Here is a 27,335-nt window from a genome sequence, read left to right as displayed (position 1 = left end):
AGCAGACTGCTAACATTCAGGCAAGCCTGTCGGCGGGTGACATCTCGAAACAGAAGTCTGCACAGCCCGCCCCCCCCCCCCCGCCCCCCCGCGGCAGGTTAAGCAGGGACCTGCACGCGTGGGGAAAGCCCAGTGAAGGTGTTCCGCATAATGGCGGGCGCCGGGTCCGAAGTCCGCCACATTTTACACCACCCCCGGCGCGCCACTCCGGAATTTATCACCCTCGTTTTATGGCACACCTCTGAGCATCACGGCGCCCATTAATTGGGCAATTAAGCAGAAAACAAACACCACTTGTCACTGTCAAACACAATGAGACAAAGCAGTATGGGAGGGGAAAAAAAAACCCCACAGAGGCTCTGTCAATGCGGCCCTGACTGCCTGTGCTTGGATGACCTTATGAAGCACGGCAGCCTCACACTGACACGATCGCTACGCAGGGACGGTACGCACTCACCTTGTTCATGTTCCCGGCCTGCTGCGCGTTCATGGCGGGGTGTGCTCCTGCCTGCGGCGCCCCCTGGACGAGCGTCTCCGCCAGCACGCTCCCCGTGCCGCCGGCCCCGCCCCCGCCGCCTCCTCCCGTCGCTCCCCCGACCGCCGGCGCCCCCTGCATGGCCTGGCCCTGGTACTGCAGCGCCGCCCCCCGGCTGCGCCCGGCCGGCCCCAGCGAGCCGTTCATCACCTGGGCCTGCTGGAGCCCGTGGCCGGGGCCACTGTTCAGCATGGCCTGGTTGAAGCCCGCGTTGAGGCCCATGCCGCCGCCGCCGCCCCCCTGGCCCGTGGGGACGGCCGTCTGCTTCTGCGCCTGGGAGGGGTGGGAGGGCGAGGGTGAGCCCTGGCCCAGCGGGCTCTTCCCCAGCGCCCCCAGCTGGCCCCCCATGCCCGGCTGGGGGCTGCCGGAGTTGAGGCCCGGGCCCAGGCCGGAGCCGCTCCCCGCCCTCAGGAGCTCCGACAGCTGCTTGTGCTTGGAGGCAGCGTCCGGCACCATTCCGCCCAGGCCGCCGCCCCCTCCCCCGCCGCCGCCACCGTTGGAGGGCATGGTCACCAGGCCCAGGTCCCCGCCGTTTGGAATCAGCTCGTCCGGGAGGTCGTTCTCCAGGTCGAACAGCGAGACCAAGTCTACTGGGAGAGGGGGAAGAGAGAGAGACGGGCGTACGGTCAGCCACACCGTGCTCCTAATCAGCATCCATAAAAGACTATCGCACTATGGCCAAGCAACGTCTCGGTCCGAACTCAGCACATTCTCCAGCGTGCAGTCATACTTAAACGCCAAAGCAGCCAAAGGAATAACAACAGGATCAATAAAAGAGATCAATAAAAACCTCATATACCGCTATTAGTAAGACCATCCATAAAAACAAGTCAACAAAGCAGCATGGCTGATAAGGTTGGTGTTACCACAGTGGTCAGCGGTAGCATTTCACTGCAGGAGCAGCGTGCGCAGACAGGAAATGAGAGGGACACGCTTTCTCTGTTGGAATGACCCTATACACATGTGCAGAAACACTGATCTCAGGACAGTGCTCGCTCGCTACTCCCTCCAGTTTGCAGGGGTGCTGTAAGGCATCACGAGCACGGTTCCCATTCCCCGTTAAAAAGTCAAAGCTACATCCGACGCCTATCCCAAAAGGAAAATTAACGAACAATTTCAATATAAATGTACTCTCATTTGTACCTTCAGCATCGAATTATAAAATCAATTAAAAATAATTAAAACCCGTGGGAGCTACAGTGTAATTACTTTCCAGTTGAAACCCGCACGACTTGTGTGCGACTACAGTGTAAGGATTTCTGTAATAACTGCAGTGATGAACCTCGGTTTCTAAAGTGTGAAACGTATATTTGTACGCTACCATAATTGTTTGTTGCAGATATTATGTAGTCACTCGTTCTTGTGACTTAGATGCTACGACACAACCACTGCACTGACTGGCACCGATGGCTGACGGTGCCTAGTTTGCTTTAAGCATCGCCGGCTGTGAATAAATGGAAAACTTGGAAAAGGCAGATTGTCTGTCAACTTCATATCATGTCATCCTGATCTTATAACCAGCTGAGGCTCACAGTCTATTAGAACCCTAAGTCGATCCGACAGCTAGATATCTGTTATGCGGCGCCAGTTAGTTAACGCAAGCCAGGTGGTCACTTTGGGACACGGAGCCACTGCATTACATGACACATCAAAGACTTCCTCTCCACTTGGCCATAACGGTGTGCAAACACTCATCTAAACACAGACTCTAAATCAAAAAATGTCTGCGATACACTTTACTCTGATCCAATTCTTCGAAACTTCTCAGAGAGGAAAAATCTGCTAGGCCTACTTACATGCCACTATGAGCTAACCCAGAGCGTGAGACTTCTATAAAGTTGCCGTGTACCTTGGATCCCGCCGTCATGACTCCATTCGAAGAGCACCGAGCTCCATACCTCACGGGACTTGTAGCAGCTGGGTGGTTCTTTGTTTATATTAGACCTGACTCTTCCTGCAGTTGCAATTCAAACTCCTGTCCCGATTTGACCCTTTTGGGGTTTTCTGATTTGACCCAAGTCCCCCAAAGTTCTGACTTTGCCCTGGGGTCTGATTTGATCCAACCCTTTTAGCTTCCCTTGTTAACAGGGAAATAACAACAAGCTCAAAGAGTCCGCCTGCCTTTCTCAACAAGACGGAGGAGTTGTGAAACCAAGCTAGGCTAACCAAGGCTAATAAACGAAGCTTCATTAGCAGGGAAAAATGTACTCCATCTTTTGAAAATGCTGCATACTCTTAAAGGCTGTCTGAAGAGGGGGTCAGTGAGCAACTTGGTGCAACAAACTACAGCAGCCACATGATGCTGAAGGGGGGGGGGGGGGGTTCTGCTCCTGTGCTCTTTTTTCAGCTGCTGATGGGTGCTGCTTCCTGCAGTCTGGGAAGCTTTCATACCCGGGACAGCAGCGGCCTCACAGACAGGCACCTGCAGCCGGGGCTGGGAGCTGCTAGCTACTTTTATTAGGCTTGGTATTAAGGCACTGCCACCGGTGTCTGTGGCACAAAGGCACCTGTAAGAAGTTGTGTTTTTCTCCAGTTGCCACGTGGTACGGTGGCCACCCCTGCCTTGGTGCGGTGTCTTATGAAAGTTTGGGGTTACGTCACATAAGTGATGCACAGAATCAGTTTTTTCCTTATAAATGTCCTTGCTGAAGAGCAAGAGGCGTAATCCATTTGAATTTGGAGCTCACTACCACAACGCCATCTCTCTCACACAACTACAAGAGGGATCCAGCACCAAGGATCACATGAACCCTTCGGTCCCCATGCAATCAAAAAAAAAAACATCACACTGTCTCAAAAGCTGCAGTAAAGAAGAATGGCACCACGAGAGTTCACTGTGTCTATTTACGTTCATGTCGTACGTCGAATGTGAGGGTTTTTAGCTTGCTTCCTCTATCGAACGACCCGTAGTGATGCAGGAACGTAGCAGGACGGCGGAGGCGAACGCAGACTGTGCCGCTAACGGCCGCTGCTGGGGCAGCAGGCACCGACCGGCTGTGCGGAAAGGTCATCTCAGGCCGGACGAGCAGATCCTGGACGCGATGCAGGCGCAGAAAATTCTCAGCGCCACAGTCATTGTCTCTGAAGAGTGTTACTCCGGCTTACAGAACCAACACCTACTTGTGTCTGTCCCAACGCGCCCACGTCACGGTCCCTAACCGCCTGCACGACGAGTACATTTCTGTTTATTTGTGGATTGAGCCATTCCAAAGGAGTGTGTGAGTATTCAACAACAACTCATTAAACAAACGCATCACATTCATTAATTTGTCTTAAATTCAGTACATATAAAAATCTGTTTCTTTCAATATGACCCACTTTCCCACAATAGGCCATGTTACTTTTCCATTAATGTATGAAATGAATTTTCATTCATTTACAAATTAGCATTAACATCACAATGACCGGCAAACATAGCCGGCGGTTATGAACACGACAACATTCTGATTTTAAGGAAAAATGGAAGATGCAGACAGGGCTGATGATAAAAGGAATCAACATTTACCACTTACCATCAATATTTATTTTTAAAGGCCAAAGCTAAAGCAACTGTTCAGCTGAAATGTATATATGCAGGACTCACTCTGGAAACAAAAAAGGCTGTAGCTGAGTGCTAAAAAGCCAGCTGGATGGTCACGTATTCAAATCAGGTTTGAATGGTAACTGAGCCAGTCACCATTAGTAAAATCAGTGTTAACCACTTATGGCATAAATTCTCCTCAAATATTTCATCCATCACGACACGTTTGCTTTGCTTCCCGCAATTATCAATGACAATGACAAGTACATCAAGACAGTTGCCTTTCCATTTTTTTTTTCAGAACTTAAGCCGACTTCAGTTAATCAAACATTCCCTGGACTCAAGTGATATACAGAGAAACCAGTATACTACATACATATACAATAGCTCATTCATGATACAGGTTCATAAAAGGGAAGGTGATGCTGCACTCAGTGTAGAGGAGTAACACTCACATCAGCACCTTTAATAACTTTAACCATTTCATTAAATCTCTGGAATCTGTGGCCTGCATTTTAAGTGCAATGGCTTTGTGTGGCTTGCATGAAAAGACGTAAACCTAATTCTACACTGATGTCAACTCTGAGGCAGCGCACTTCCCAAAAAGCACTTCTCTTTTCTGCCAGGCAAGCAGGTGGCCGCCTCCCCCTCTGCCGAACTGCTCTCAGCGCGGTTCAACACCCGCCACCCGCAGGACAGACTCACTGAATGGCAGACTGCCTGCCAAGTCCTCTGCTGGGCGCATACTCTCTTTCTTTCTTTCTTTCTTTCTTTCTTTCTTTCTTTCTTTCTCTCACTCACTCATTCACTCACTCACTCACTCACTCACTCACTCACTCTCTCACTCTCTCACTCTCTCACTCTCTCACACTCTCTCTCTCTCTCTCTCTCTCTCTCTCACACACACACACACACACACTCGTGTGCATGCACGCACACATATACACACACACTCTCTCTCTCTCTCTCACACACACACACACACACACGCAGATACACACGTGCGCGCACACACACGCACAGCTGTCTACAATGATGCCCCCACGCCCAATCTTTGGAGTGCTGCCAAAATGCAAAGTATTGTTTTGGTTTAGTAGCGCCGTGGAACTGGAGTCCTGGCAAGGGAAGCTTCTTTCTCTCTCTCTCACTCCTCCCCCTCTCTCTCACTCCCTCCCTCACTAACTCTCCCTCCCTCTCGCTCTCTCACTCACAGATTCTGCTGCGTGGACTGACTATAGCTCAGACCCTGTGCTAAAAATATCCGCAACCCCTGCGCACCTCGGCCCACCACAGACCCCAGTCCCCTGCTGTCAGTCATTTGGCCCCAGCCTCCTGCTCAGAGTCTGGGCCGCCCTGAGATTTCGACAGCTCCACTGGGCCACTTCTGCTACCACACTAAGAGGAAAGGGCCACCCGAGCCAATGACCCATTATGTCTACATCACAGTCTGTGGCACATTTGGGGTTTGTACAGACATCATATATCTGAGAATGATATGCACGCAAATTACAATTTTACGTGGCTGACTGCAATTTTGTGGCTGACTGCGATGTCATAATCACATATGGACTTGGCACGCATATCAGAGAAAATCTGGACATTTTAAAAGGGAAACGGAATCCTTTTGTATTTCAGCGGGCTGCAGAATGTCATCAGAGAGATTTATTTTGCCTGATAAAATAAAGGAGACAGCTGAACAACAACGCAACAACAAAAAGTAAACACACAGACTGGCAGCACAAGCCAAGTTCAGCGGCACAAATGAAACGGCTGGCGTGATTTTGGCGCGTTTCAAATTGCGTTTCGGCGCGTTGCTCAGGAGTGATTCTCTCGCTTAGAACAGACCATTTCAGTGAAGTCTGAAAATTGATTCAGTTTCCAGTCAGAATCAGCTGTGACATTTCATCCAGGACCAAAGAGCGATGCACAGAAAGGCACCCGAACAAGCGGCAGTGCTCTGTCTCCTGTCAAACATCACATTCCCAGCGAGCGAGGAAAAAAGTACAGCCTTCTGTACAATCTTACGATAAGCACGAAGACTGAGAGCAAAGGGAGACAGACTGCCAGCCAGCTGATCTGTGAGAGTGCTGCAGGAACGATGACGTGATGATGTTAAAGGTTAGCCTGACGCGATCTCCCCCTCATCAGCAACCTTCCCGCTACCTCACACATTTCACACTCCACAAACTCAAAACCACACGCCAGATCAAAGGTATTTACCGTTAGCACACTCTTTACTCAACTGGTAAAAAGCTGAAGGAATTGGGCTGGAACTTGCCTTCAACTGCAGACCACGGAATCCTGTTTTTACATTATATTTTTCAATGACATAGCACATTAGCACATAATAAAATGTAGTAAAAAAAAAAAAGCTCACTCAATGAACTTCAATGCTATTTATAAATGCGTTGTGGCAACTCAGCAACTAGACAACTCAGATGTTACGTGACTGGAACGTACAGGCATCTGAACAAGTACATCATAATTAATATTTAGTTATAATCATAAGATATACCAGGAAAACGAGAGATACAGGATTTCTCAATACACGAGCCGTCTCGAGTTCAGCACGAGGGTCCGGCTTGTGAGTGTGCACTAGCAGAACTGCGTTTACGCACTAGCCGCAGCGTGCACGGCCATTTGCGATCCACACAGAACGACACACGTGGCCCTAGATACAAATCACTCTGAAACGCAAGCGCTTTTCACCACAGTAACGATGGTCGCAGGGGCTGGGAATTAAGTGAATGCCAAATTATATTTTCCAGAGGAAAGGTGCTGGCTTCGGTTCAATGCTTTCATTTTACAGTTAACAGTCCACAATAACAATAACCGGGTTGGCAGTTGGGAGCTTTCTGGGTAACACGGAAATGCCCGTCATTTGCTTTTTTCGGCCTGAGCTGGCCATGAGCATGCCTAGAAAGACCTTGCAGTGGATTCCGCTTGCCTTTTCAGGACCCCTTTCGGCAGCACCAGCTTCTTATTCACAGACAGCGAGGGATTACACAGCCAATTAACTGCAGAGGGGGTATTTAGGTGTCCAGATTGCAGACTGAGGCAGACTGGGAATTTGGCCAGGACACAGGGGTTAACACCTCCATTCTTATGCTAAGTGCCAAACGGATCTTTCAAGCCGGCATGAAGTGCTGACATCAGTATTCATTGTAAAATAGGAAATTACACAGATGCATTGTGAACAAGCACGGCTTCATGATTATAGCACAGTTTTAACCGAGAGACAAATTTCTCTGCTTCTGGCTGCTTTTGGCTGTTTATAAGCAGAAAAAGCTGTGTCATCATGGTTTCATTTGAAGGTTTTGCTACATCTACCAAAAACCACATCTTTTCAGAGTACATTAAAAAACACATTTAGTGATCATGTATAGAAGTCATAGTTTACATCAAATGAAATCATACATTATACCACAACACAAATTTTGATATTTGCACATAAAAATAAAGTAGAAATGGTCCATGTATTGCATCTGGTTTGATTTTGCGCTGTGCTGGAGATCTTGTATAGGACTGAGAAATACTGGCAAAACTACAAGTTTGACCCCGGCCAACCAACGCTCGCTGTACACAGAAGGTCTCATTGAGGAAAAACGATTGGGTTTTGGGAATTGTATACTCTCTCTGGTAAATGAAGATACAAAGATATGTTTTAATATTAGGTGGTTTCACAACCACTATAACTGAAATCAAGAAAACGGTAAATACAGCTCCAGTTCTTTTCACTGACCACCGCCTGAAGTGACAGCATATGCGTTCAGTTTACATACAAACATCACATAGCCCTAGGGCAGGGCTTCTCAAAGTCCAGACCTCGATCCACATCCAGACCAACCCAGCCCATACCTCGTGTTATGAATACAATAAAACCTTATGAAGTGTAACGTTTTCTATTTTGAAATACATTTTCTATTGATCAATAAATTGTCAGTGACACTGAATAGACAGCGTAGCTGGAGATCATTCACAGCAATCCTATCCCCAGATGAATGCGGTTTTAATGTGCCTTATTTCCCTATCGTTGACATTGTTGTCCTAGCGATGTTAACTGCTGGAGAGTGTTGTGTGTTGTTGCTGCCGAGTTCACGCATTAACGTTACACCGAAGAATTTGGTATCCGCTCCTATCGCAGATACAGAATGTGCCTCGTTGTCTGTAGTACCCGATTTCTACAACTAGTGTAAATATAGTTGTAAGTTAATAAATATGATAAAAAAATACTGATTACAGTTATTATTGTAACTCCATGCAACTGACAGTTAGGCTACTGTAACACTTTATGTGTAAACACAATTAAAATATTACTGACGTTCAACAATACTGTTACTATTCCTAATTTCCATGTTTGCAGAGAGCACTCTGTCATCCTATTGGTCAACTTCGGAACATGTCGCAGGAGATTCTAAAAAAATTCTGACATGCTAGACTTTTCGTCGGGGTGTCGTGGGGCGTCCCAGACGCCACAGCGCTGTTTGTCGATTATGTCACATTACAAGACCCATTCGTCGCTCGCCGTCGTTCTCGATGTTCATATTCGAGCTCGATGTTGGAAATTTGTCGGCTACGACAAAATCGTGTCAAAATCGGGCTGAAATCGTGTTGTCTGAACCCGGCATTAGTCATACCTGATGTGGGAGCATACCTCCAGTTTTCCGAGGCCATGTGAAATGCTTCCGGGGGAAAAACGCCTCTCGTGTCTATTCAATGTTTTAAATGATATCACATCAACAGCGCTATGCTGCTTCCATGTGGTAAATAGAAACACACAGCTACAAAGATAAAGAGTGAAAACATACGCTATGTGTTTTTCAAAGCTACATATAGATACAAGTGATATTCTTCTGCCCCAGAAGCCAGTGGCGGCGGGCAAGGATGGCATTTATCGATTTAAATTACGTTAAATGCTCATGACACATCACAGCTTTTGTGAGGTCTGTGTTCTAAACGTTATTGCACTCAACCTAACCTAAAAGTTTATTCTCAGTAATTTAAATCGATTTAACTAAATTTAGCTCCGTTTTGCAATTTGAATTGTAACACAAGAAAGCTATAATGTGAAACATGTAAGAGAAAGCCTTGGGATTACTTGCCACTTAATTATTCGAACTGCCATCCTTGTTAATGAAACAATCTCATGCTGTAGCTTACGCAAGAGCACACAAATTTCAGACAATCTGCGGTGTTTCGTGAGCATAATCATTTTATTCTAATTACGCAATTGGTGTTAATTTTTATGTGAATTATTTGTTTTATTGTTAATCAAGGAGGATAAAGGGGAACAGGTTGAAATAGATTTAAAGTTAGTGTTCCTCTGTTTCCAGCTCACCCGCCGCCACTTCTGGAAGCATTTAACTGAACTTTGGAGGTGTGCTCCCGCATCAGGCATGACTAAAGGGAAAAAAAAACACGGGAAGAAACCTAACGCCACATACTGGGGATCGCTGTTAATGCACAAAAAATAGCTAGTCAATATACCGCGACAGCTATATCGTGCAGCCCTGCTATTTATAGTTATGTGACATTTATGCTATAGACCACGTGAGAGCTCTGCAAAATGAAACTCAAGTTTTATTTCAATCTTTTCCCACTCTCTGAAATAACTGAAGGAAAATCTGTGAAAAGAAATGTCACATCAAAAGAAACTTTCCAAATGTTTCTGAAAAATGAGACCGAAAACATGAATTTATTTCACCACAAAAGTATTCACAGAATGTTGTGCCACCAGAAAAAAAAAAAAAAAGTGGATCTGAACCCATTACTCTTTTTGATCGGAAGGACCATTTCCAAAAGCTGCATTGAAAAGGCTGACACAGACCTTGTAGTTATCAAGGTTTTGCTTCCAGCATCGATGGCGCTGCTGGCCTACCAACAATAAAACTCCAGACACAGCCAGCAAATGGCGTAACTGCTTTGCTTGCTCCTGGATTAGTGCTAAAAACCAAGGGCACTAAAACAGAGGGGACAAAGAGGTACGCTACCACTGATCACAGCGAACAGCCACAGCGAACAGCCACAGCCTGATGGAAGTAGAGTTTTTGTGGAAAAAAACCCCTCTAACTGCACACAAAGTCCAGGCGCTTGAGTCAGTCTGGCCAGCAGCCAGCGCGCGGCGTAATGCGATGTCCTACAGTAACACAATGGAGAACCAATCTGTCTGCACTGGCTCAGCTAGATCTGGCTACAGCTGCGCTGGCCTTGTTCCAGCTCCACTGTGGAAGGGGAGCAAAAGCACAGGCGACCCCTGCCACCGGTTGTTAGCTCATCAGGTGAAGGGCCGCGGTGGTTTAAGTTAGGTTTAGGTGTACACAGGGCTGTGGGCCGCACGGTCAAGGGCATGTGGAGGTTAGTCAGGAGATCAGGACCCCAGCAGCAGTTACATCAGCGACCGAGCTGACCTACAGTTCAGGCGGACCACACTAAACGAAGAGGGACACCCTTTTGTGGTTTACAACGCTTTCGTTTTAGGCATCGATCAGCACCAAAACGAACAAAAAAAGCAAGGCGTTGTACCACGTGCAAAACCACGTGGTCAGGGGAGGCTGTGCATCCTGGTGGGGGGGAGGAGGGGGGGGGCGCGCACTCCGCATCACGCCGCGTGTGTCGGGTCGCTGGAGACCGCTTTGCCCCACAGCACTGTTTACCAGCGCGAGGAGGAGGAGGAGGAGGAGAGGGGAAATCTCTGTCAGTGCGGTCAGATAACACACTGCTGGAGATCCTCGAGAGGATCTGCCACTTCCTGTCAGAGTGTCGGGTTTCAGGTCTATCTATTAGGGGCTCCAGCCACCCCACCCCCTTGCTCTCCTCCTTCCCCACGTTCCCCCTCGCTTCCTGCTCTCTCCCTCCCTCCCTGGCTCACCCCCTCTCCTCGGAGTCTTCCCTCTCAGACGGTACAGCAATTACAGAAACCAGCCGGCACAATCCACAGCGCCGTCACGCCCGGATCAAGCCCAGGCTGAGCCGCAGCCTTCCCGCAGTGTTAACAAGCACACGTGAACCCAAAACTGTGCGTGTAAACACACTAACAGGTGAGAGCGGAGAGAAACTTCTACTATTAAAAGTGCCTGAATGACAGTGATCCTGAGTGGCTCGGTTGGCAAGGCGCCCGTCACGAGTGCAGGCTGAGCCCTACGGCCCAGGCTCCAAAATGTTCCCATCGGCTAATAACCCAAGAGCAGCAGAAGACAGCGGCTTCACTCAGTCCAGGATAGAGGTGGGCACGTCAGCTACGTCTGCCATTCATCTGGTGTTTGCGTGTTGCTTGGATGATGTCAGAGGAGTAGCGCTTATCTTCCAATGAGAACCCGCTCCGCTGTAGTGCAGTGTGCGAAAAGTTGCCCTGTGCTGCATGTGGCTGAATTGAAGGATTGCATGCACTTTGATTCAGTGCTCCTGCATCAGTGCAAAGGTTGCTGGGGTGAGACGAGCCTAATGTACAAATGGTGGCTCCCAAACAGGGGGTAACATATGTGGGAAAAGCATTAGAAACACCTGAATGATGACAAAAACGCCCTTTATTGCTGAGGAATGTGAACGGATCCTTCAGCAAGTGGTCAAAAGCTGTAAAAAGCTGCTCTATTTCAATCATTACAATGGCTACACGGCCGATCAAACACACTGCACAACGCTTCAGCTTTTATGAGAGTTAAAAATAAAATGCTTGAGGTGCTTTAACAGGCGAGATGTGATTACCTCAAGGTGTTTCAAATTAATGGTATGCAAACATATGCAACAGATGTAGCAGCTACTTGACAACAACAACACGTTTACGACACTGCAGGCTGCCAAATCAAACATTTAACTACACACACACACACTCTCTCTCTGTCTCTCTCTCTCAATGAGTGGCAGCAAATGGATTTCTCTTTTGTTTGTGTTTTTACACAAACAGACAGCGTGCGTCCGAACATAAAAACGCCCTGCTGTTCCCAAGTACTGCGCACAGCTGATCTGAGAACAGCGAAAACGCCGCTCCGGAGGAGAGGGAGGGAGGGAGACAGCTTGAAGGCAGGACAGTCAGCGGAGGCCTGCATTTTTTTTTAACGGGGCTGTACTTGTTCTTACTTGGTACGCATTTAGCCCAGCCGCCTCTACCCAGCGCATGTGCTGACTGCTGACTGACGAGGAGAGAGAGGGGGGAGAGTGACCCTGGAGACAGATGAATGGCTAAATGGGAGTGAGAAGGGCCACGCGTTCCCCATCTATCACACTGCTCACCCCCCCCCCGCCCCCCCCAAACCCAGTCACCCCCATCCTCACCAGGGAGAGAAACCTAAAACCCCAGTTACACAAAAGCGTTTTACACGGGATGAACAGCGCAAACACAGGCTCTGCCAGGGACTGGATTTATAGGCAATGGAAGGGTGATACCAGTCACAAAGGATTAATGCAACATTCAATCAACGCCACCTGGTTTTTGTGATGCGATTCTGTATTACATACTTAAGGCTCAAACTCACAAATAGTTTACTTACAGTTCAAACTCACTGTTTGTACACTCAACGGTTACATTTTTTCATCTTAGAATGTTGTCACCCATATCTCTCAATACTTTACAGAAAATCAATCATTAAAAAATAAATAAGGGGGCATTAAGACGATTTTTTTTAATGTTTTTACAGATGTACTCAAAACTGACAACAAAATGGCAAAAAAATAAATAAAAACACGAATGGCTGAAAAACTGAAGGACAAAATCAAACTGAGAAGCGAAAAAGCAAAACACCCCATCGCAGCGACTGGATAATACACGGATTCACCTGGCCGGAATATCTCTGCCCGTTCTGTGCGGAGACGCGTGAGCCGAGGCGGTCCGGGGTTGACCTGGCTCGCAGCGATAACGGACAGAGCTGCACGGGTAACAGCACACAGGGACACTGGAGACGCGGCCGGCGGCGGGCTAGCCGCGGCGCTGCGGAAGCGACACGGCTTATCTCCGGTCACGCTGCCCCCGTGGAGATACTCATCTCCCTACATGTGTTTACAAGAGCGTTCACGCTCGGTCTGAGACCTTATCTTAAAAGGTCCCTCGGGCTGGTCCCTGGGGGGAGAGGGAGCCGGGGATGGTGTCAAGCTGAGCAGCAGGGGTGGAGGGGGGTGAAACATTAAAAATCCACAAAGCGGTTGCCAGTGATTACCAAAAATGTGGTCTGACCAGTAACACTTCAAAACCTGACTACCATCAGATTAATTTTTCAAGCATTTATGCAGAGAAAACATACAGCTAAATGCTTTCCCTCTGACTGACAGAGAGGAAACTCAAAGTGCTTTTCACAGACTGTGCTATGCCTGGGTTCCACGGTCTATGAAAATCTGCAATACCAAACCAAACCCCCACATTCTGGAATGGCCAAACGCGCACATTAGGACCACCTTTGCAGTAACTGCCACTGCACTCGAGCAAGAGCGCAGAAGCACAACCTGTACAACACTACAAATCCCATAGTGCACCAGGAAGCAGACCCCATGGGGAGCACAGGTGCATCTCCCTAATGACAGCAGAGGAACTCGGAGGCATTCCATCTGGCACAGCGTGCATGAGAGGGACGAAACGAGTGGCCCCTGCCCGCATACGCACCCCTACGCCAGCGGGACGAGGCCGGACTGTTCCACGACCGTGGGCTACCAGAGACTGCCTGCTGATGACACGGCTGCAATCGGAACCTGCACTCAGAACACGCACCTTAACGAGCTCAGTCACCCGGGAGACCACGGCTAGCGGAAAGTTTACAGGGTTCATATACATTTTTACCAATAAACCTCCATGACTTTTCCATCATGTTTCCACGCCGTTGAGGCAAATTTTCATGACCATACATTCTCTGAAATGTGCGGGAGCACACCTCCAAAGTTCATTGAGATGCTTCCGGGGCAGAAAAATATCACTTCTACCTATATGTTGGTTAACTTACCCATTAGCTTTGAAAAACACATAGCATATGTTTTCACTCTTTATCTTGGTAGCCATGTCTTGGCACATGGAAGCAGCATAGCGCTGTTGCTGTAATATCAACATTGAAGAGATACGAGCGGCGTTTTTTCTACCGGAAGCATTTCACATGGCAGCGGAAAACTGGAGGTGTGCTCCCGCATCACGTATGACTAAAGGGAAAACAATACGGAAAAAAACTGAACGCCACATGGCGGGGATCGCTGTTATTGCGCTAAACATAGCTATTCGATATATTATGACAGCTATATCGTGCAGCCCTACTATATTTTAACTAAAATTAATCACAAGCTAGGTGGTTTGATACAAAATAAACGTTTGAGTAATGCTGACACACCAAGATGTTCACAGAATAAAATGTGTCAAACCCTGAGAACTCCTTTGTGTAGCCCTAATTAACATAAATGACCGGGAGGCAACGGTGTTTGAAGAATAAATAAGTAAATAAAAGTGTCTAGTAACACTGACATTAACTTAAGGCAACTTCAACTTCAGAGAGAAACTGTCTTTTGGAATACAAGATTTTGTAACTAGATTTTAAACCAACTACGCCTCCATTAACCTAATTGAGCATTAACAGAAGATAACCTTCCCTGTTTGAACCCCCCAAAAACGATCCACACACTCAGGTCGGAGTCTGACGTTACCCCATGCATAGAACAACATAACGTCAAGTGACGTGACTGATCTGCCCGAACATTAAAGTATTGTTTAACCCTTTCGCGCGTACGGTCACACCGGTGTGATCAGCCGTTTAGCGCATATGCCAACACCGGTATGATTAGAACACGAGATTGGAAAAATTCTAGCTAACTTTAGTTTTGAGGAAACGACGATTTAACATTAAAAATATAGCAAATGCGGCAGTGAAAACTATGAGAAGCTTAAAACGCTAATGAAAACATAAACCATATAACGTAACACGTGCGCTACATAGCATAAAATAAGTTACATGCAAAAGGGTCAACCAATACAGATTTTTCCTCAGTCGATCTTAACTGAACCACATATACTCTATTGTACAGGTATTTGTGAAGCAAATTTCCATGACTTTTCCAAAACTTTCCGCGTTTATTTTTCCGAAACTTCTCCAGGCTTGGAAATTGCTGTTTTCAAATTCAGTGACTTTTCCAGTTTTTTCATGATCGAACAAACCCTAGGTTTCCAGATTCAATACTGCTTTGTCCAATTTGATCCAGCAAACGTGAATCTGAAACTGTGCAGTGTCAATACAATTTACCTTCCCTAAAGCTGATAACCACTGCGGTGGCAGCAACTGGGACCTGACAAATTCCCTCTTCTCATTTCTTCAGGACCTTTCCAGAAGTAATTTAAGTCACCTCTCTTCAGCAGTCATTGCGAGCAGGTGCATCTTAACAGGCAAATGCGCAACCGAAGCATCTGAATCCTACATTAGAAACACCACAGCTGTTGTAATTCATTGTAATCCAGCTGCATTAAATATGCGTTCAACATCCCACCAGAGCGCACGCATAAGATTAATTATGCATTGATTAATGCGTAAATATATAATTCATGCCCTACAGAATACATTACTTTGAACTGGGTAATGTTATCAAACGGAATTAACTGATATAATCGTACTGTTTACTTAGGTAGTTCCTCACCTGACATCTAAATTATCGACACTGGTTCAAATGTCAGCTATGAATGCAAAAAGGAGAGCGCACAAAAAAAACAAACACAGAAGGAAGGATGGGTCAGCTAGGAAGAGTCAAATCGCAGTCTGTGAGAGAGTTGTGCCTTTCCCAGCGCAGTCTTTACCACAACTTCCCTGCCTGCAAATGTCACGTCTGTAACCCTGGAACTGCCCTGCTGCGTCCTGCCGGTTACTGAGGCAGTGGAGGCAAAAACCCACGTGGTTAACAGGTGGCGGTTACACCAGCACTGGGAAGAAAAAGCGTTTCCAAAAAAATCAATGCCTCATACAATTAAACCCCACGCAGGTATCAGGCTGTGTTTGCGCTCGACTGTTTTGCGTTTCTGTTGCCGCGAAAGGGAAACAAACGATTATTCAATAAATCCTCATTAAAACACGATCAGCGGAAATGATCGTGTTTCGGCACGATCGTGTCTCCCCTGCTGTGAGACACGCACAGCGGAAACGAAGATTGCGTGGGCCTGTGTCTGAACCGCGAGGTTTCCACTCCGCTCCACACAACAATTAATACGCCGCTGTCATTACAACGAGCAGCCCGTGCTGGCTGAGCACAGCTAGCTATTAAGCCGGCTGAGACTGTGACCAGTGCGTAAGCTGCATGCTCTGAATGCTGCATGTGCCACAACGGGCATAGAATTCTATGCCGCATGCGCAGAATGCCAGAATTTGGAATAGGCGTCCCGGTTCTGATCGAAACGCTTTGACCACCAAGCTTCATCAACAGTGACTAACCCATGAAAGACAGACTACACAAACCACAACAGAAAATGTAGGTAACAGGCCATTACGAGCCCAACACCGATGCGGTGATCTAGCAAAAATATCCACCATCCCATTCAATCCATAAAGCTGAAATCCACAGCTGATGCTCATCATGGAAATAGCATCAGTGTCCCACGCGTGCCGACACCCGCTGGTGCCGCGCAGCAACGGACCATCCTCCCCTCTCCGCACGTCAACGCACGGCCGCCAGGTCGTGAATCCAGCCTGCTCAGCGCTGCTCCAAACTCCTGTCAGCCACTTTAAGACTTCAGGCACCGACCCTGCGGGAAGCCCTTGTAAACGCTGACATTAACTTTCTGTACCGGACCCGGAGAGGAGCGGGAAGGGAAATTTCTCCCTTCTCCTTTTTTTTTTTTTTTTGGACTTGCAGCCACTGGAATTTCCTGGCGTAAAGTTTTACACCCTAACCCAAATGCCGTTTGGTCCAACCTGGCACCTGCGAGCTGATTTAGCGCTGTAGCGTGCGCGTGAGCTCAGCCCCGTGATTGCAGCTTTGAACCGCGGCAACGCGGCGCTGCTCGAGGAGTCTGGGACACGGGGCTGGAAACTAGTACAGGAAACGCCACCTCAAAAAAAAAAAAAAAAAAAAAATTGGAGGGAAGTTTCTCTGGCATCGCCACAGACCACTCGTGACAGGATGGTTTATCACCTGGCGAACGTTCCCACGGTTTTACGGAGAAAAGACTTAAGTCTGTTTGGCAAGACTGAACCATCAGCATGTAGACTGTGGAAATAAGACTGAAATCACATAAACAACCCCCCCCCTTTACATACACACCCACACACACATTCCCACTCACCCACCCACACACACACATACTTCCTGACTCTATGGCGACATTTCCAAGGCCTCTGTGTGCTTCCTATCCATTCAGCTACCTCCACACAAACCGAATGAATCAATTTCTCTCTGGGCCACGTGCGTACGCCTGTTGCCAGTTCTGACAATGGAGGCACGTAATTTCGATTACGCCTGAAAGCGGCTGCTCATGAATGAGGAGCCTGTTGCGTTCACACATCGCTCTCCTAAATCAGGGAGTCTTGTTTTTCTGGCATGGCTGGTAGCAACAGGTTTATTTATTTGACATGTGCCAAATCAATCTTGAAGTAGTGGCTGTACAAGTGCCAAACTCCTATACATCATTCATTTGCTCTGCAGATGGCCTAACCAGGGCAAGTTACACAGCTTTTTCTATTTATATACCTCCATATTTACAAATGTAGTCAGGTTACGTTAAATGAAGGGTACAACCGTAATGCTGCACTCAGAGGGTTGCTAATGCCACTCCCAGAGTACCAGCTCTGCTCCTATGTAGCAAGCAGCATACGTTACATTTTACTTACTTTTTTTTTTACTTAACAGATACTCTTATGATGGATGACTAAATCAGCTGACAATTTAACATGTTAACCACTCTTGCAACTGGATACTTACTGAGGCTATTTGGGTTAAGTACCGAGCCCACACAACATGTGGGAATCAAACCACAGACCTTCGGGTTACGAGTCCTGATTGTTACCACTATGTCACACTGCTGCCACAGACGTCCATGGAGCTCTCTGTGTTCCTATACTGTGCTTTACTCACGCGCCTATAACCACAGTGTCTTTGCGAGTTCCATGGGGGTAGCCGGTGTACAGCTGGGGGTTTCTGAAGGCTACATCAAGTGATGCACCTCTGCACCTACAGAGCGCAGCGGAATTTCCTTCTCCCGTTACGCAACTCGGGAGCGTTTGTGTTCTTGCAAGTGTTCTTTGCAGTTATAACAAGACCAGTGCCAAGCGATCGCAACGGGGCGTGCGGCGATTCAGTCAGCATTTCCGACGTTAATGCGTTTGGCGCATGGATGCGGCGTTAATGGATTCTGACTGGCAGTTACCCGGATCCCCGCAGAATTGTGGAATTCTGATCGGGGGGCAGCGCTCTTCCAGGGGGGTAAAAAACGAGAGTGCGCTTTGACTGCAACGCAAGCAGAGTATCTGAGAAGGAATGCAGAGGAACCTCCAGGCCTCGTCCGACACCGCCTGCAACTCGCACGGCCTGCTGGGTAGGGCACGCGGGGATTCCGTGAGCCCCTCTCCTGCTGTGATTGGGGCTCCGCTCCGCAGGCCACGCCCCCTGCCACGGCACATGCTTACAGTCATGCCCCGACATTGCTCTGTTCGCACTGTAAGAAAGGGGCGAAAAGAAATCACCGTGGACCGGTGATAGATAGCCTCACCGTGCTCAGACATATATGGCATCTCACTGAAGCGGTCCTGCACAATTCATACCACTAATACCATTCATAAAATGCAGGCTGCTCTGTCACGGCTCCTCAGCAAACGCACAACGTATTGGTAACCTTAAAGAGCAGGCCCTCATTTTTTCTTTCAGTGGGTTGCCTGAAAGACCCGCTCACTCCACAAAGGACTATCGCCACATATATCCTAATTCTGACCACACGTTTGACTGCGTTCCTACAGTCCTCTGTATTTTCTCATCTAGCAAGTTCCAAGGCTGCCTTCACAGCTATGCTGGACACGGATGGTTTAAACTACGCTCAGCCATGATGAGCCATCAAATAAACTTCAGCAGTGTCAAAGGCAGACTTTTCACACAAATAGCTGCTTAATACACAGACTCATCGACTATCTGTGACGATGCACTCACAATGTCAGACAGGGGGAGTCCATAGCTCTGAAGTTCCTGTTCTGAGAGGTAAGATTTTACTCTAGCCCTAAACTCACTTGCGATCAGAACAGAAGCTGTCATTTTTGTGAATTTTTCGGTTATCATTACCATCCATGCAAATGCGCTCATGCCACAGGCACCAATTCATGATACATTCCTGCCCTTCCTTACTCTGATAAAGCCCCAGCTTTGAGTTACAGGGAGCTAGACCATCCCAAAAAAAAAGAGAGGGGGGGGAAGGCGGTCAAACCGGGACACCCCTCAGAGCAGGTGCAGACTGACGGATCTTTCATCAAGTATCGCACACCTGTTGAATACAACGTCTCCCACAGTGTCTCAGGATGCAAAGTAAAATCAATGTTCACAGAGGGAATGTTTCACAGAGGAACTGAGCTACCATCAGGTACAAAGCAGGGAGGATTCTCTCAGCACGCGTGCGTGTGTCTGCCTGACAACACAATCGCTGGCAACACAAGGAAGGCCACTGCCTACAGTTTTCGGGAGAACTCTGAGGGATTGTGCTACATCCTGGACTGCACCATAACACAAAAATGACTTCAGTCACAGAGTCATGTACCCCCAAATGTAAGTACGGACAGCATAACCAGACAGCAACATAACAATATCATTATATAGCCCAGACGAGCCCCCGAAAACCCCCCTGTGGTTTTTATCATAAACATTTTAGGAGAAAACATTTTCCAGTTGGAAATGGCACAAACAATACCTAAAAAAACAACAGCTGGGAGAGTAGGTGGGAAATTTTTTTATCCTAAATGTCACATTTTCGCAGCAACATCCGACACTTAAAACACTCCAAAAACCCCAGGGTCACATTAAAAAGCCAAGCCACAAGCCTGCTGTTTATGTATCCCACCAGCCCAAATAAGTAAGATAGCGCTGTTCTGCAAAGTTGCTCCCGTCACCGCCGGAGCGAACAGACGTGAGGGAGAGCATATTCGCCATTGCATCCATCCCCTCCAGAGGGAACAGCCATAAAGCGCTTCAGTGCACTGTCCAAAGGGCGGGGTCACAGACCGAAAGCCACGCCCCCACCCCCTGCGTGGCCAATAATCAGGCTGTTGCCCATATGATGGACATCGAACATGCAAGCCTGGCTGGCCTTTTCTCCCAGTTCGAAAAGCTCATGAGCTGCAAGTCAAGACTTAAACGCTGCCATCAAAACAACTGTAGCTGTGTGCAGGAGATTCAGAGTGACGCTGTAAGACTGATCAGAGAGGTGTATTTATAAGTATTATTATAATAAATGTAATGTAATTATATGTCTACATAGTAACAAAATAATGTGCTCAATAGCACCAGGCCAATGAGGAGACAAGGAGGAGAAGGGGACCAAGAGACCGAGTAGCTAGCAAACTGCAGAGAATGACTAGCCGAATGGACTGAGGAAAGTAGGGTCTGAAATTTAGACCCCAGCACCCCGAGCACTGCACCCTCTTTTGTAAAGATTACCATGGGAATCTTTAAGCCTTCAACCCTCCCTGAGTAAATGTCTCATCCAAAAAATTGCACCACCTACAACACAGCGTACTCAGCAATACACGAGAGACTGCGTTACGCCTGCACTAACAAGCCCACCAATATGAAAAAGCAAGCCGTCGAATTTGTGCTGCAAAACGTAAGACCCGCATTCACACGTTTTAAGCAGCACACTCTCTCAACAGACTAATCAGCTTGGGGAAGACTCCGTTCTTCAAACGCATCAGCCCTTTCTGACCCTTTATTATTCCAGATGAAAAATTCCATCCGCTTCCAAAAACGGACGCCCAAACTTTCTGCTCTTACTCCAGAACGGAAGCAAGCAACACTACAGAAGAAAGGCCTACTCCAGCGACTACACACTGTAACGCAAAGCTGTCAGAGCTGCAAAATGTGTCATCAGGTGGCGATGAGGGTGACTGCATTACTAAGGAATCTGCTGCTCAGACGAACGCAAAAACACACCTGCATACAAAGCCACTGCAGCCATCTCCAACTGTACGCTCGAAACGAAACCCTCCTTCCACCGCAAACACCGAGTGCACATAAAAAACCCATTCCATTTCAGAGATGTCACAAATCTGCGCAGTGGTGTTTAAGAAAAGGCTGGGAACACGGAATAGTTTCATTACACCAGAGAGACGTCTACAAGACGCTGTTAGGGCTGTTTCGCTCGATACCTTTGCTTCCTTCACATTACAGGGGGCGTGGAGAACAGAAAAACAAAACCAAAAGAAGCCCTCCTTCTCCCTGCTAAGCGGGGTGCGTCACTGGGAGAAGCGCTGCACTGCGCTGGCGGAGGGGAGCGCGTCGCGTAAATGGACGCGCTTTTCCGACGCTGCTCGGCTGACACCGAATAATCAGACGACGGCGGAGCCCTCGGGGGGTCCGTTTCGCACTGCTCTCTGAGAACGAGCCCGTGAATTCGGCTGCGGGAGGAGGGAGCCCTCCCGCCTGCCTGCGATGCTCTCTGTTCACAGTGCAGGAGGGTAGAGTCGCACCTTTAAAGGCTTCCCCTAATCAGCCCCGAGCAGGCTTCAGGAGAGCAGCGGAGCGCTGCCTTACTCAGGAGTAAAGGGGGTGGGGGGGACGGACGACGACTCAACGCAGCGCAGGTGCAGCCCAGCACTGTGTGTTCATGTCTTTGCAACTGCTGAACCTGTCGGCTTGACGATGTCACACCCTGAGAGAGAGAGTGACACATTTAGCTTTAAAGAACATTATTTTCTCACCCCCCCCCACCCCCAAACCACCACCACCCACAAGTCAGTGTCTAAACCTGTGCAGAAATTCTCCTGCTAAACACATTCTAATTTACAACACATTTCCCTGACTGTTCATCGAGTAATACTAAAAGACTTAGCACAAGGCAGGAGCACGATTAACTAAACATCAGTTTACATAACGGCTGGCAATTAATCCCTGCGCACTGAGAAGTAGATGAGTTAAACAAAACAAGACGCATCAAAAAACAAATGACAAAACACAAGGCTGTGTGCAGGACCCAGAGAAAGCAGGTGCTGCCTTTCTGAACATGCAACAGTGTGTAAAGTCATTCCCCGCACTGAGGGACCCGGCAGATGATCAGGCCTTGGTGAACTGGGACAGAGGTATCCACAGGGGACACAGCCGTAGTTCCAGTGGCGGGTCTGTACAGCGCTGCAAATCCCCTGACCCTCACTGCTGGCCACAACGACTACAGAGAAATGAGAAGCTTTAATGCGTGGAGTTACGTCCCAGGTGTGCAATGGCGTCCAGGGGTACGGGTGAGGGACGCATCACAAAGGAAAACACCAGCCACTGCTGGCCTGGACGGTGAAGAGATGGAGAAATACAGACACGGGAGCAATGTATAAGGGTGTGCAGTCATAATACCGCAACCAGGAAGGCGCCCGCACGACACCGAGCCCAAATCGAAGACAGCGGAGAGGCAAGCAAACGCAAAAAACAAGGCCGGAAGCAGATCTCCCACTGCCTGTGGGCAGGTCTAGTTGAGACAGCACACTGTGAGGAACACAGGCGTGTTAGCCGTGCGTACGCACCGGACACACAAACACTGACACGAGGACTGGGGGTGCGATGACGGCAGACTCTCTCTACCTGTTGGATGAAAAATAAGCTCCTCTCTTACTCAGAGGATCAGGCATTTTCCCTTGTTACTGTATAATTACTGTACTTGCTCAGCACACTCCACTCTTAACTGGAACTGCTCAAACATTTACATATTTCCGTCTCCCCGAGCTGGACATCTACTGGAGCGAGTCTTGTACGGTTCCGTGGCTCAAGATCAAAAGGAGTGTTTTAAAAGCGTTTTAGTCCAGTTGCCGAAGACTGATCCATCCGGCTGGTACGGCAGCTGTACCGATGTTTGACTTGTCCGTGGAAAACTTGCTGTAGGTGGTCTTTTTATCTGGAAGTGTGCTGACGAGCGCTCCCGTTACAGTTATAAAAATCGTACTACATCTCGGCGTAAGGCACTCGAGGGCGGCAAATTACTGTGGTGCAGATGGTCTGAGATGACGGTTTCGAGACACATAAAAACTTAAAAGACACTTTAAAAAACTAACTTGGAAATTCTACCTTACCATACTGCAATCAGTCCGTCGCAACCAGTGGCGACGGTCGCATATTCCCCAATTTATTATGCATTTCCATGACAGCAAATCTGGTTTCACTTCTCACAAACTTGGGCAGGCGCAACAGATCGCAGTAACAAAGCTCGCAGCCCCGTTTCGCTTTGACGGATCAAGATGGTTTCGCCTGGCGGGATGAAACGGTTAAAAATTCCGCAGACTTGGAAACAAGGCAGCACAACATCATTAGGCTATGCGGGGTACAGAAAAATGGGCAGTTCTGCACACGATCTGACGCTGACGATGTGCAGAGCGGATTGTCACACGCTTGCGACACGCCCCCCTCGCTAACTCACACGGGCTGGCAAGGCGTTACGCCGCTGTCTTGCTCTCAATGTTGCCATTTTCTGGCATGAGATTCCAGATAAATTAAATGCCGTCGTCAACTAAAACTGGCCAGCGTTCAAACTAAGCCACAGACCCCGTTAGGTGGCTTGCTCCTTACCGACACTCCCCTTACTTCGCGGCGTTATCACATTGCAATACTCTTCAGCCATGCAATCCGTTAATTTCAGATCTAGTCGGCTGCATTGACGGGATATTTTCAGTATTTCAGATCTATCTACAGACGCAATTCCGTACTTCGGCGGCTCATCTGAAATGCGTATGATAATAACTGAGAATGCACGATCGGCGTCACCAACAGCAGTCTCTCTCGCAGTTTTCCCTGCCTGAAAAATAACGTCAGCCTGTCCACCAGCTAACTTGCTGTAATTCTGACATATATACACTGCAAACTGTCTAACCAGCAAATGACCAACCCCGCAAACGCAACACTGGTCCCTGCTCCGCAAACGCTGACACGGCCGTCCCGTTTCTGACATGGTTGCTGATGTTAAACGTTTCTGTTCCAATCAAAACGTGTCCCGATTAGCCATTAATGACGATTTGCGTGTTGTGGTTTGAACAGCTATGCTGAAGCGTCAGTTATGCTGTCAGGGCTTTGCCGAATCTGACCGGACACAGGCGTTATTCCGTAGGTTATACTGCTTAACTAGAAGGGCAGACTGACACTATTTGAGTCGTTTCTTGCATATCCAGAACGAGATAACTTTTAAAGGACTAGACTAGCAGATAAGTGTCGTTAGCCACTTGTCTGACTGGAAATCAAAGTTCAAGAGTTACTCCGATCGCCTCCTTCAAAACAAGTTTCACGTCAATGCGTGAAAATGTACCTAACGTTACCTTATCTGACTAGTGAGCCAATTTAGCAATGTGCAACAAATTACTTGCAAACATGTTACACCGGGAAGAGTTACGGGGCCTTACCTGGACCATCGGAGGCGGACAGCGCAGGTGAATTCAGCTTCGGTCGCTTCGGGTTGGGAGGTCCGACATCCAGTAAATTTTCAGCCATTTTGACCGTTTTGGGTTTTAATTTCAGATTAAATAATTGGAAAAGATATCAAGAATCCCCACGCTGACGGGGGAGGACGATGCTAACCCAAGCTTATTTTGCCCTCAATGTTTAAGGAGCGAGCAATTAGCTGGCTAACTAGCTAGCTAGCCCAGGGTAAAACAAAATTTCAAAAAAGTAGCAACAGCGCCCCGCTTCGCCACCGCCATTCACCCCATGATAATCCAACACCCAACACCCACATTATATTATCATTAATAATTGCACCGAGGGAAAATATTTTAGTCCGAAAAAAATAAAAGCTAAAATAAATTAAAAAATAATTCCGAACAGGGTGTTCGTGCCCCCCTCCCACCGCGAGTCGTTACATTCGCGTCTTTAAATAACTCATTTTTTCTGACGTCGATTTAATTGCCGCAAAAGCCATATCTGCCTCCGACGAAATGCGCCGTTGAGGAAAAAATAAAATATATTTGCTGTTTCGTCCCTTCGCGGCTGTCTATCCGCCGGCTGCTCCCGGTAAACAATACGGCCAGGAACGGGAGAGATACGGAGAGAAGCGGCGCTTTCTGAAGGGGGAAATCAGATATACGGAGGGGGGGGGGGTGTTTTCTGGCCGACGAAAAACCGACCCTATTTCCCGTATTTCGCCAGAAAAAATCCTCCGAAATCGCACTCGCGTTTGATTTTAAGCCCGATAGAGCCGTCTGAGGGCGGTTGGGACGCTCCGTCGCCGAATAAAAAAATAACGCTCCGCCGAAATCCCGATTCCGAGCCGCGACAAGATGGCGGCTGTTGATTCCTTCGATACAAAAAGTTTTTTTTTTCTTTTTCCAGATAGACTGTGGAAGGGGGAGGGGCCCGCGCAATCACGCCCTTACGCAAAGCTATGCTAATGCGACTCCCCGGCGTGCGTCACACGAAAACTGACGAAAACACCGCCTCTAGGGGCGGAAAACCCCGAAGATCTTCAGAAGAACTTTAAAAAACGGCGAGCGCAACTATCGCCGTTTCTTAGACACAGATTTGCATTGATGCAGTTATAAAGGGTCTTGCGCAAGCTCTGGGAAAAAAGTGAGCCAAACTCGCGTTTTTAAGATGTTTTCTTTTTCGCTTCAAAACGTACACATGGAGGCATTAGTTAAGCTTGGACTGCAGATTTTACAATACTATTTTTGTATGTTGTCATTTGCTTGGAGCATTATATAAACCCCCTGATTAAGGTGTTAACAATAATCGTAAAACTTGTTTTAGTAATAGTAAAGCTGTTTTTTTCTGTAATACATTTCACATGGAACACGTTTATGTGCTACCATTACTGTTTTTGTTTACCTAACATGGACACATTTTTAATCCCCTTTTTCCATTATTTTTCTTATCCAGATCTGTTGGATAAATAAATCTGACTGTTGTTTTATGTTAATCACCCTTCTTTATCATCAAGTCCAATGCAAAACTCATTTTGCCAACTGGCAGTTTGATTGTTCTTACTGTGAATAAGAGATGAGCACTTGAACATTCAGAGAGCCCCACTGTTTTGTTTTAAGGTTCCCTAGTCTGTAAAACAGACACACAGAGACATGAGCCAACATTCATGCACCAGATACTTGCTTCATCATTCTGAGTGTTTAAGCATTTCTCATACTGGTTTTGGAGTGTTTCGATTCGTGACCATTATTGCTTTAAGGAGTTTACTTTGCTTTACACACAGGTGTATGACCTTGAATAATACTGCAGATGCACTATGCTTCTATCAGTGACATTTTACCCTTATATCTTTTCTTGTAAAACTAGTATTCTTATTTCAGTTGCATGGCACAAAATGACTGGAATTAAATAAACAGTAAGGGTATAATCCTCATTCAGAAGTGAAACCTAACAAAAACCAAAATAGACACACACATAAAAGGTTCCTCTACTGCAATAGTCTGAACTGAAAATACCCCTATTAATACCACAAAAATAATTAATAAAATCTATCTGGAGTTTAATGAAGGATAATTATAATTAGCTGACGCTTCCTGTAAAATCTCCAGGCTAGTGACCAGGGATATTACAGGTAATACAGGAAAGAGATAATTCTTCCACTGTTAATCTCTTTTGCATGTCTTCTTTTAATTATTTACGTTTTAAAACTGAAATGTCTTCGTAGTTTTATTTTCATTAAAACTATATAGATTCTTTGTATTTAATGTTTCATACTGATATGCATTTCCAGAATATACTGGAAAGGGGGCTTCCTGAGTATTACTTTTTTATGTTAACATTTATGTTAATATTGGTTTGGCAGGGTAAGTTAAATATTAGCTTTTACATATTATACATTTAAATAGTTTGATGATTACTGAAGCAGTTCAAGTGAAACATTTTGTTCAGAGATATAACCGCATTGCTCCAACCAATAACCGGGCCTGCAGCCTCCTAACTACAAACACAGTTCGTTATCTATAAGACCATGCTTTTTGAGTATAGCAACCAGTGTGTTTCAACACCCTAAACTTAACCCAGGACAAAGTGGCAGTCCAACACAGCATTGCACATGGGTTGATAATCTCTCTTTCCATATCAAGAACTGGATTCATCTCTAGAATGTAATCCACATGAAAATAAAAACAAATGAATATGTTTAGTGTTTTTGTTCTTTTTTTATTTCTGTACCTGGACATTTTGTTTTTGGGAAAGAAAAAAATGGCA

The 27,335-nt window shown here is 47.1% G+C and overlaps 1 protein-coding gene across 3 annotated transcripts in view; it reads right to left on the bottom strand.

Annotated features, from left to right (window-relative positions):
- LOC118785675 (CREB-binding protein-like) overlaps positions 1 to 25,441 on the bottom strand; it is a 60,929-nt gene extending 35,488 nt beyond the window's left edge. For 2 of the 3 annotated variants that reach the window (XM_036540911.1, XM_036542483.1), the window contains exons 1-2: positions 24,554 to 25,441; positions 458 to 1,125 (exon numbers count right to left, since the gene is read on the bottom strand). In XM_036540911.1, the coding sequence (XP_036396804.1) occupies positions 458 to 1,125; positions 24,554 to 24,641 (756 nt within the window). In that variant the 5' untranslated portion in view covers positions 24,642 to 25,441. The remainder of the gene's footprint in view (positions 1 to 457; positions 1,126 to 24,553) is intronic. The other variant, XM_036541646.1, reaches the window with a different exon arrangement.
- Between the last annotated feature and the right edge of the window lie 1,894 nt (positions 25,442 to 27,335).

This window comes from Megalops cyprinoides, chromosome 1, assembly GCF_013368585.1.
Source record: "Megalops cyprinoides isolate fMegCyp1 chromosome 1, fMegCyp1.pri, whole genome shotgun sequence".
Taxonomy (NCBI): domain Eukaryota; kingdom Metazoa; phylum Chordata; class Actinopteri; order Elopiformes; family Megalopidae; genus Megalops; species Megalops cyprinoides.
The sequence above is the reverse complement of the archived record's forward strand: the minus strand, read 5'-3'. Positions and strand labels throughout refer to the sequence as shown.